The sequence below is a fragment of the Typopeltis vanoorti genome, chromosome 17, assembly GCF_054136105.1.
Source record: "Typopeltis vanoorti isolate ZY-2024b chromosome 17, IOZ_Tvanoo_1.0, whole genome shotgun sequence".
Classification (NCBI taxonomy): Eukaryota; Metazoa; Arthropoda; class Arachnida; order Uropygi; family Thelyphonidae; genus Typopeltis; species Typopeltis vanoorti.
The window spans coordinates 64,245,434-64,257,993 of record NC_143565.1 but is presented as its reverse complement, the minus strand read 5'-3'; the positions used below and the strand labels follow the sequence as shown (position 1 = coordinate 64,257,993).

Here is a 12,560-nt window from a genome sequence, read left to right as displayed (position 1 = left end):
GTGGCTGCGTTGTCTTCTGGTCTACTGCCAGAACCATTGAGTGCTAATGGTTTACCATATGTTCGTATCTAGATGGTACTGTAACATCTGAGAATAAAACTAATTTCTTGGTATCGATCTTTTCCTACAACCCTTGTACAGACGAACCAACATCCGTGCAGCATAAAAAGCAAGTCTTTTCTGTCTGTTCCAAAAAAAACAAGTTTTGATTGCTAATGCATTGTATTCATATTAACGCACAGTTTCTGCTGCATAATATCAATTTCCCATTTGAAATCCTACAATACAGGTTGTATGACAATACTGGTTGGATGTTGACTATAAACGCAAAAGCGTAAACCGACATTGTAATATGAGCTCTGCAGCCTTGTGAATAACGAATGCTGATAACTCTCGGCATTCGTGACCAGAACAGAGAAATCACACAACACACGAGAAGTGTCTGTATATTCACTCTTCGATGCCACGACTGTGCATGCATATGTGACTAGGAGGGTGCAGTGCTAATATGTATGTCAGTTTTGCGTTTTAACTAAAAGCTTGGATATCAATGAAATTACGACCTCAAATGGAAAATATTCCAAAAATAAAAAAGAAACAACTCATAAAAATATAGACTTGTGAAATATAGAATATGAAATTAAGTGAGCACCAAGGAAGACAATTTTATGATTATTTTTTAAGCCGATTTCTCATAGGAAGGTAGCAGGGATTATCCTCCCGCAAAACAGGCAAACCGTACAGAAGAACACACGCAATTAACAGACAAAATAAACTGAGAAGTCGCTTCAGTGTATTTTCCTGGTGGCCTTCATTGGGTCTGCCGTAAATCCACACAACCAGCATGCAGTTCTGAATGAAGTAAGAAGAGTAATCAATTACAATTCCGCCAAAATGCAGCTTCACCCTCCCCCCCATACAAAATTTTACTCTACCTACATTTCATAAAATTAGATCCGCGCACAGATTTCTAGTCTCACAACAGAAATGTAAACAGACATCCTGGACTACACTCATTACGTTCACCGCTTCCTCAGCCTTCGAAACTCCTGCTGTCGATTTCTGCTCACATCGCAACTTCTCATCGGTAGTCGCTAACTTTGTACACATTTCACGATCGCCTGACCTAAGAATCCTGTTTCAGTTCTCGAACTTCAGGCGGTGACACTTACCTAAAACTCTTGATGCATCCGTCAGAAGAAATTCGGCAAATAGAACAGTTCCGTTTCGTTGAACTATCATCCGTCCTTCCTTCAAGCCGAAGAAAATGAGTAGCAACTAGTCGACGTCCTTATGCAATCCTGCTCCAAAGGCACCAAACCAAGTAAGAGATGGAAATTATAATTTGTAGCTCTTAAAAAAAAAACATCCTTCTCAGCACTTAATCTCCAGGAAGTTTAAACACAGCAATCAATAATAATGTGGCGTAGGTTTTACAATTTAACTTCTGGGAAATGATGTTCAAAATTACTCTGTTCTGTTTCAATCGCCACAGTCTGAGATTTGCTTAAATTATCCGTTGTGTGCTTTTGTGTACACACCTCCATAGAAATTCATTACATATTCTGATATTTTGCTGAATCTTAAGTAATGTTTCATTAGTACATCACGAACATTTTCAAATTTTACGTAAACTACGAAATCGATACTTTTTTTCTTTTTTTTTAAGGATTAAATCTCGATGAACCCACACTGGGTAAAAGAATTCCTAAAGTCACCACCGACGCGAGAATAATAGCATACATTGCAGGTGCTCCCATTTGACCTTGAGTATACGTTCTCCTTCTCAGGCATACTCTCCTCCAGGAACAAAGTATTTTAGACAACTGTTTTTTTCAACAATGCTACTAAGTCTTGCCTGCATTTAGCATTCCAGTTTCATCTCAATTCTGTTGGGCTGTGATTGAGAGTCTGTGCAACCAAGTAAAGTCATTCCAAATAAATTTCCTCAACCCCTGGTCCAATAATATAGGATGCATTACGCCATAGTGCATTGTATTATCAAAAAGTGTTGCACATTCGTCATCGTTTAGATCTAGAACATTACAGCTCCACCACAAAACTCCACAGATGGAATGATACACTTGGCCTACAAATCTAATCTTTCCCAAGACATCCACAATCGCATTAGCTCAACCAATCAGAAAATGGTATGGTGTAGGACAGTGCTTCCCAAACTTTTGGATGTCAGGGCCCCCTTTGGAAAAATTAAAATATTTCACGGTCCCCTCAAAAAAAATCGTAATATAGACATATATTATTATAATATTTATTGTATTTATATTCAGTACAAAACATACACAGCGAATATTGCGAAAATCAAATACAAATATGACATTTTTAGCATCTTACATACACATTTGACATGGCACATTATCTCATATTTTTATATAGATAGATATATTGTTATTGTATATTTGCAGGACAAGCATATGAAACGTGAAACGATTAGTAATAAAGAAAGAATTAAAAGCATAAAAGAAGTTTAATAACAATTTAATGCGATGTACGTGTTTCAATACTACTACACAAAAAGTCAATATCAGGTGAAATATTTGAAACTGCAATTCTTAGATTTCGGCTTTGAAATGAAACTTATATGAATAAGCATATATTTACTAATGTTCATTAAGCGCCGTATGCAGGAAGCAAAATTTGTGAACCCGCACCAATGTGTGAGTTTTTTTCCATTAAATTATAAAAAATAACAAAAAAGAAATAATAAATAATAAAAATTAAATATGTTTCTTTTAAGATAAAAAATCTACTTAGTTTTAAAATATTTTAAATTTGTTTTCATTTTTTCACGGCCCCCCTCAACAAAACTACGGCCCCTAAGGGGGCCGCGGCCCACAGTTTGGGAAGCGCTGGTGTAGGACACTGATGACGAACCTATGACACGCGTGTCAGCATTGACACACTTGAGGGTTCAGGTGACACACCTCGGATGTTGAAAAATATTGGTATTCTGACGAAAAAACTAATTTCAGTAATTTAAGTTTATTAAATTAATTGTATAATATGAATTCATAGATTGTATATCAATGTCCTATTAAATAAATAGCCTAATATGATATGTATAAGTCACCATCTATGATTAAGTAGTTAAATTTATAATGCATGCATGCAAGTGGCACATCAACAACGTCAATATTTAAAAAACACTGGTGTAGGATGATTTTTCGCTTCACACGACGGACTACTCTACAATGCAGACTATAGTCACGATATTATTTAGATCAATAAGTCTGTGGGGTCTCTTTGTACATTGAAATTTTCATGTTCGGGAGCATCCCGAATCTTCTTATGAGCTTCTTGGCTGAGACAGTAGCTTCACGTTTCCATAGCCTGAGTGCGTTGGCTATGGTTGATTCTGGGTGAGCAATTCACTCACTGGATAACCCAGAACGAACTTAATGAGTGGCTTATCCATTCTTTCGTGGATGGGTAAGATCCACTCATTACATCCTGCGATAATATCTCTTTCGAAGTCCGTTAGTTCTTCTTCTCTCAAATGTGTTATTAACAATATACAGATGCACAGGCGAGCTGTTGATCTTAGTGCAGAGACGAACTTCTTACTTTATATAGCAGTGAAGACGACAGAATAAACATATCAGTATGAGTCATTCTAAAACATGGGATATCCCAGTACTTACTTGAATATAGAGTATATTCATCACAACACCACATTGTACGGCAGATATTGCAGTCTGCATACGCTCACCGTTGCTCGAATAATAAAACCAGACTTAGAAATCCGAGTTAATTAGCTTATAACGATGCCAGTTCCAGATGCAGTTTGTGTGCATTCATTTAATACCAAGTCTGTTTTGATTGCAGGCAGGCCTGCGTCGTTATGTGCTGTCGGAGCATACACATCTATTTGATTCTTGAATTGGACAAGCGGTCACTGAATATGCATAACCATGTGCCGAGCTATCATTAGTGGTCAGGCAGGTAAACAGACGCGTGAAATGCGAGTCTGCAGCACCGAGCAAAATTCATGCACACTCAGACTACATCCTACTGCTTTCCTCAAATCCATTCGATACACTACTCCGTGGGATTACACCTAATACGGTTTCGGCAAAATTGCGTTGCGGCCTCCACTCTCAAAATTGAAATGCGATTGCATTTATTGTGGGCACTGGTTAATCTATCCGTCTAAACATGCACCGATAATTGTGGTTTAATCTCGTCGCCAGCTTAATTACTTCGGCCCTACTGATTAGTTTAATGGGCTGCACTCATTACCAAGTTTCACGTGTTTCTACTACATAACTGAAATGCTGCAGCACCTGGGAGAACAGGGAGGGGGAAGGGTTAGGGGAGTGGCGGAGATGGTTTAAAATGATAATGGGAGAGTAGTTTCCCTGAATTAAGTTTCAAAACAACTGAAGAATGTAAAAGAATTGACAACGTTATACTTGGTATGAAGCATAACGGACACACAAATCTTCAGAAGTTTATTTTATGAAATAAAAATTATAAAAAAAAAGTAGCTCAGTTTGCTTGTACCTGAAAATAATGTGCTTTGGAAAGTTAACTCGGATGGGCCACAAGTAGTATGATTCAGAAATGCGTCAAGCAGTTTCATCGTAGGATGTTATGGTAACAGTTAGCGAATCCCCGAGTAACCTCTGTTCACATGAGCGCTATGTTTACAACAGGAGCTAACAGCATCGCACACTGCCTAAATAGCTATTCATCGTCTGAATTAATGTACCGCGGTGAGAACTGCTTCCTCGTTTAATAATTATAGACTGCTTATTTCTAGCGATTTCCTTAGAGATGCCATCTTCGCACCAAGTAGGTCACACTGCAATGATTAAGTTCCCATTTTCGTCGTTATCGTCTGAATTAGCATATTTGATCCTTGAGAAAAAAAGCAATCAATAGATTTGAAAAAGTTCCATGCTTGGTAAAAAAAAATAAAAAATCCTTCTGTTTTCTAAAGCACTTCATAATACACCGTGAGCTTAGTAATGTATCAAACCCCATCAACACATGAAAAATGATGAAGTGAGATTTCATTTAAAGTTAGCCGTAACATCCTATTTCCCAAAGAAAAAATACGCTGTAAAGTGTAATATAACAGAGTATTTGGCAAAGTAAATTAAAGCATCAAAACTGTCTCATTCCAAAGCTTCCTATTATTTGTACTACTTATTATTAGAAATTCGTAGTCGGATATAAATTATTAGAACCCTTGACAAGAAAAGTGAAGTGCATTTTAAGGTCGACATAAAATGAATCTTGGAACTATTTTCAAACCTATCGACCTATAAAAAAGGCCTTTTCCTAGAAAAAGATTAATGTTTCCCTTCGCCCCCCATATCTCCGATAATATAAAACTGGTGGCTTAACTCTTCGCCACCCTCCCCCCTCCTGTATCCCTTGTAAGAGCCGTCTGGTGGGTATTTCGAGAAACAGAGCGGCATGATCCACGTAGACTGGGTTGCGTTGCTCTGCTAATGAGGTGTGAAGCCACCAGGTTTTTGTACGTGTGGTGGAGAGAGTTGGTGGGTGTCTAGTCGGATCTTTGCGCTCTGTTGCTCTTCGGGACAGAAGCGAAAAAGCAACACCAGCAGTTTTCATTATTTTTCACGAAGAATCAGTCAGACTTATTTTGAAATACGTCGCGGTAGCAAGAAGGAAGAAAATGACGAAACAACCGGGATGTATACCTGGTTACCAAGTCATTCTACGGAGGGATTTACGGACGGAAAAGAATACACCTGTATATTAATTAGTTCTGGCTCGTACAAAAATGTCAGAGTGACTTAAAATTGTTCAATAGGCCACCTTGCCAGGATTAACATTTCATATAACTCTGAAACAATATGCAACACTTAGCACGAATTTCCATCCATGGACAAATTCAGCCCTTCTCAGATGGTCCATTCCCTCAGAGGAAAATTTTTAATATCTCCGCAATCCAAATGCATTTTCTTCCCAGTAACCTTGCATAATAACGACGTAATAGAGCTTGCTCGACACGAGGTGGCGCCCTATCAGAATTAATGGTAGTCTTTATTAAAAGACAAAGACGTCAAGTTACATATGCACGTGAAAGTGCTGCTTCTAGTCGGCACTAAAGTGACAGCACGCAGGAAATGGAGGAAACGTCGTCTAGCGTCTTATGTGACAGCGAGAGTGCACGGATTCCATGCCTGAATAGCCTTCGATTGTGACCTCTGTAGGCAACGATGTCTTTACCCTCCTCATTAGATCGTCACTGTCAAGAATGCGAAGCTTAATCCATCACTAGCACGGTTTAAACACACAGTTCGCAGGCACTAATATGGCTTTGTGTTGAACGGGAGGCTGCACTTATTGCCGACAGCCAGTAACATATTGGAGCGAAATTTCGAAGCTGGGGACTTCACGCGGCACGCATACGTATCGATCTGGACGATCAAAGAAGCATTACTTGGCACTTTGCAGAAGCGTTTTAGCTCTTCGTCTGTTTTCTGCCGCTCTTGCGATTCGGGGTAAATATCTGGTGGGCAAAGGAATGCGGACAGTAAATCAGCTTCTCAGCTATACGCAGTGGTTCAAGTGGAGGCTAAAAAAGCCGTTTGCCCAAAAAACGAGTTCTCTCATCTCCCAGAACAACCCAGAATCAACTAAGAGGACTACGCTGAAGTCAACTCTTACATCTGACCAGTGACTTATACGAAGAGGTCACTTAAGGTCTAAACAATGCTACAAACATCTAATGTCGTGGACTTTTGTTCAAAACAAAAAGTCCACAATATTAGAATGTACCACATAGCGACATTTGGCGTGGTTATTCGAAAATACTGTGTCAGATGTTTAAGGAATCGCGTATTAAAAGTATTAAGATAAATGCCCAATCACTTCGATCCTATTTCTTTTTACTGGTTTATATTGATATTTGATTGAATTGGATATTTCATAAGATTCTCTCAAAATTAAGTGCCTGAATTCTCCGAAGTATTCCCGGCACGCCTACCTAGAACAATTTTCATAACCTTCTTGCACCGTACACATCCGACATTACTCCAAGTGGCGTTGCTTCTGCCACAGGATATCGCCAGTTTCCGAATGTCGTTCTCGAGCATCTGCTGAGACAGCTCAAGAGATGGGGTTGTCATGCGAACAGAGTCCGTGCTCTGGAATGATGCGTTCAGGATGTTGCCGTCGCTGTTCGTTGTCAAGTGACGAATGAGCTGCCGACAGAAAATCATACGTGTGACGCCCGATAGCACCGGATTCCCCTCTTTCCGCACGACACACGTGCATGGTATTAACTTTTCTTTGTATTTTTTGGCAGCCTTCAAAAAAAAACGAAAAAAACTGAGTCTTATTGCTGCAGTGGAAGTTTATATGATGAGAACGCACACTTCAGTGGTGGTGGTGGAAGAACCGATTATCAAACACTTTGATTATCTTCGGTTTGAATGGAGAATTGAATTTCAAGCTATATGCACTGAATGTTAGTAGGGGAAAAAAGCAATAATAAAATCCAGAATATGTGTCCTAGCGTCCCAAGTTTTTTGCAAATCCCACCCTGTTAGACTTAATCTATATAACATTAGTATCGTAGGTGGACAAAGGTGTAGAAAATCCGGGCATCTTTATAGACCAAAGATTTTTTTCAAGCCGTTTCAGATCACCAACAATAAGGGTGATGCTTCACACCATGCGATGAATTTCACAAACTGCGTAGCCTATTGGGTGGAGTGTAGATGCTAACCCCTTGGTCAACCAGCCTGGTAAACATGAAGTACTGTGTGATCATTTCTACAAGTAATACTCATGAAAAGAATTTATACACCACAACACTCTTGATACGCGAACTTCAGCTTTCTCTCTACTGCTAATTCCAATTATAACATCAGTGTCCTCATCCTCCTCCCTTCAGTCAACTCAATTTTCTTAAAAAGAAATCCGTTCTGTTGATACTACAAGTTCTTATATGATAGTAAAGGATGGAAGAGTAATGCCACTGCATATAATCTCCCCACTCATTCTCCAGATGCTTTGATTCATTAGCGATAGTTGATTAATGATGGTTCTTTGATCATCTGCTTATTCGATCCAACAAGGAAATTCGGTTCTTCTTAAAAATGAGAGATATGGTTAATTGATATTTTTCTTCCATTTCGCTCAAACAGTTGAAATATAATATTTATAATCCTAAAGCCATTTTAACTATTACAAACTGCGAAATATTTAGGGAAGGGGGAACATCTACCCTGCAACAAATTTAAAGGAACAATTGAGTTATGCAGTTAATTCTGTTTTAAAGTCAGAAAAAAAAGTCCATAAAAATTCCAAGTAATTAAGTATAGAACATTGCATTCAGAGATTCGATGATCTTCTGTAAGTACACGTAAAATAATCAAAAATCGTGAACTCTATGGGATCACTGTGTTGGGTCATACGCTTATTTTTCATGATTCTTTATCCAGACAGACTCACAGAAAAATCAGAGGATCTCAAATGCAACATGCAATCGAATTGTATCTTTTATGAAGGATTGTTTATTGTCGACAGTCATAATAAACTGGCGAAGGAATGGACATTATAATTGAAAAATTGTGCTATGCATGTCGCAATAAATTCCACAACCTTCAGCTACTTTTCTGCCCCAAGTTTAAGAATGGGATATAAACACTTTCAAATAACAGTACTATCTACTCTTAACGTGGAAGAGAAAACCACATAGAAACCAAATTTTCCAGTTTCATTTCAAAGAACATTCGAATATCAGCCAATTATTTCTAATTTCCACTTTTTTTTTCTTTTATATAAAAAGTTTATGGATTATACGACAGGCAACTAAACGATTACAGAAATGTATAAAAAAATCATTCCAGCGAATTCACAATTCTTATCCTTCAGGACAATCATCTGAGAACTGAACATCAGAATGAAGCACGTGTGTAATTATTTCGATATTATTGCAATTCAACTAAACTAACTACTCCACCACACTCAAATATCCATTTCTTTCAGTCCGTCAGCTTTATCTGCACAGCGCCTGTTGCGAATTTCCTTAACAGCCTCCCCCTCAAACATATATTTAAACGGAGAAGAATTCATCGGGGTCAAGTACCCGAACCCTGACCAGCAAATGGGAGGGAGCAAAGTTTTCGAAGTCAACCACCTGATAACTGTATCTGCAGACGTTAGTATGGCGACGCACGAGGCATAACTCGTAAGTGAAGGTCAAAATGTCACGAATGTTCCTCTAAGAGCGTATAATCCAATCGAATCACTTGGGACATTTATAAGTGCTCAGAGCACCTTCGCATTAGTGACCTCTGGGCAGATAGAAGGTTGATCTGTCATCGCGTTTTGGGTGAAGGCGGAGGATACCCGGGAGAGAGGAAGGAAAGGAAAACACTATATTGTACTCGTGACACACGGGGATGTACAGACAACAGAGAATTAGAAAGCATGGAATAAACAGCAAGCAAAAGTTGCTACTAACTAATCAATGATGGAAGTATAAATGAATGAGAATTAGCATCTGGCAGACATGAGTTTGACTTACTACGTTTTCAAGTCTAGTTTAAGGATTATTAGTCTTGAATAATTTTCGGATACTCACGTTGATACTAAGTCATCATCAGAATCGTCTCCGATTTCCACTTCATGACCTTCTCTAGTGTCTGGAAGAAAGCTTTCCACATGACTCCACACATGACTCTGCCATCCTGAAAGAGATGCAAGGGAAATCCTTTTTTAGGTTAAACTATGACATCAGTCGATTAAAATGTTTCTGAAATGCAATAATACACAAACATGCGGACATTTAAATTGCTGTCTTTGATCATTACTATGTTTTTAAAATTTCTGTTTTCAGAAATGCCAAAATCCATTTCTAGTCTTGAACTGATTGGTTCAAACACTTGCTTTGGGTCGCTCAAAAATAACCAGAGGACTAATTAAATACTAATAAACAGGAGAATTTATAATTACAAATAAATAAAATTTTTCATGCAAAACATTTTCAGTATATTTCACTACATAACCAATGCAAAGTTAGTACTGGCAGACCAGGCTTTGGACACCCTTTCACACAGGATTAGATGAAAGAAAAATCAGTGTGATATATAGAAGTCATTAACAGCTAAGAAAGCATTCTCCAAACATTAAGTGGCGGTATTAATGTGCCAAAAATTGGAGCTGCTGTCATCGTAAGATCAATATAAGAACTGTTATAACTTCTGTACAACATTAGAAGGCGCCAAATTAGGATTTTACGTGTTTTATCCGTTACAATTTGAATTGTTTACATGTTGTGCAGACTGTAACAAGTAGTTGTGCCCTGAGGATACTGGTTTGAAATCCAGCATCCTCAGATATAAGCTATTCAATAAACATCTGGTTATAATTTAGTGTTTTAATACTGTAAAAAAGTTAAGGCAATCGACTTTAATGTTCGTGAACTGGGCAGAAAGTGAGATAAAACAATTCTCAGGAAATAGCAATTACTTTGTGATATTCATATAATTTTAATTGTTTTTATATTCCACCCACAAATGGACTATTACCAGTGGAAATAGGCAATAGTTTGAAACCCGCATTTCAAGACACACAACTTAAACAACGCATCTGATTGAAAGATCCTTCAGAAATAACACTCACTGCTATAGAAATAGGTTCTGTGGAGCATGAGTCGTACATTACAGCATTCAGTAGACATGACGGATTGGAATTTAGAAAATGTTATTTAGCTGTGCACCTTTTCAATATATCAAATTGTTCTGTTTGGGATCAATGCTAAAGTTTTCGAAAAATGCTGTTGCATTATCCAAAATATTGTCACTCAATACTGTGTAAATTCTTTAGTCATGCGGGGTTCTTCATGTTCCGACACGTTAAGATTCCGTCTCATAAAGTCGTCAAATACCGCTCACAAACCTGGGTTTGTGAGCGGTATTTGAAGGAAAACGATGTTCTTCAACTGTTCTTGCCACCCCAAAGTGTAATGCTAATTCCAGAAGACGTGAATTGGAACGTCAAGCCAGGATGAAGGTATTAAGATCCACCTGGATTGTAGTGATGGCGATTACACCTGGCAGAAAAGATGGAGATAAATTTAGCAAACTTCTATAGGTAATCGGTACAAAATACTTCCTGGAGGATGAGTTCTTGTGTTGAGGATAAAATCTCAAGTTGCATTTATTGTTAACAATAAAATTTCTTCAAAATATTTCGACAGTTTTTAACTTGTATTTAATTGCATTCGGCATTTCAGTTCTGACATTTTAAAGGTTTTCAAAGTAAGAATGGCGAATATGAAAAAAAAAAAAAAAAAAAACAGCGAACGATATATTCAACTAATTTTGCTACTTATGAACAAATATCTAATTTCGTAAATAGCAAAACGATACATAGCGAAAGACAAAATACCTAAGTAATACTTTGAGAAGTTAAAATATTGTCTGCAGTAAAATACAGAAGAAAATTAATTAGAAGTCCCTAAATGATTAGACACTTGCATTTAATTACATATCTTCCAGCTCGGTTGACTGAATAGTTAGAGTACTCGTTCTACAAAGAGTATGTCCAAATCGCGTTGTTGGCATGGATTTTTACAATCAAGTGGGAATGAATTTCATCGTAGGTGTGAAACCACCGTCCCACTTACTGGAAGCCTGAAGTAGTTTGTAAACGCTTCATGTTTGGTCTCTAATGCCATAGATTTATGATCTTTCAAGTAGCGAAATGCATTAGATTTTACGCTTCATTAAACATACCTACAGTTCACTATTTTAAATAGTTACATAACCGAAAGATAATCATTTAGAACATACTATTTCTCTCTTATTAACACTGGCATGAGCTGCGTGAAAGACTAAAATTATTGAGTAGGAAAAGTATTTCGTGTGTAATCAACGCATTCCCGCTAATATTTATCATCATCGCTTCGTATTGCTCAACATTAGGGCACCGATGTTAAGATCCTCCTTAATCAGGCAAGGTCAGCTCATTAAGTGAGAGTTTTGAGGAAGAGAAGTTAGGCACGATTCAGGAGAATAAGCGAAATAACCTTCAAGCTAGCAGCCGAAGCATCAGCTCAATTCGCATAAGCTAGGCAACACAACGCGCGGAAAGTTGGACGCCGACAGCATGATGGATTGAGTTCGATCAGGAACTCCTAAGTGGACAAATTCTCCTGCATCTCAGCATGCAGAAGTGGTAGGGGAGGCGTGGGAGATGGGGAATTGAGGAGCGAGGGAAAAATTCTTGTTGTCATCATTCATAGTAACCACACGAAGTGACGTCATGCTCCCAACTCTCCAGACGCTGAAAACGTTCGACTCTTGGCTTCACAGATTCGAAAAAGTTGACTGGATTTTGTTTTTAGGACTTGAAGATGATCAGCAGTTGTTAATGTCGAGATACGACTTGAAAAGTTGTTAAGACACTGATATTATCAGCGCACGTAACAGAAGCGGTATTCGTTTTTTGCTTAATTAGTGCATGCAAAAAATGAAAGTATGAAGTTCGTAAGCAACGAAAGGTTGAGGCAAAAAAAAAAAAAAAAATCAATTTGGCAACAAGGAAGATTC

At 38.0% G+C, this 12,560-nt stretch overlaps 1 protein-coding gene across 1 annotated transcript in view; it reads right to left on the bottom strand.

The window, feature by feature from the left end:
• The window catches only part of LOC150097447 (tyrosine-protein kinase transmembrane receptor Ror-like), a 347,787-nt gene that overhangs the window by 248,725 nt on the left and 86,502 nt on the right, over window positions 1-12,560 (bottom strand). Inside the window, exon 2 of the mRNA XM_090406920.1 lies at window positions 9,590-9,695. Coding sequence (XP_090263046.1) covers window positions 9,590-9,695 — 106 coding nt within the window. The remainder of the gene's footprint in view (window positions 1-9,589; window positions 9,696-12,560) is intronic.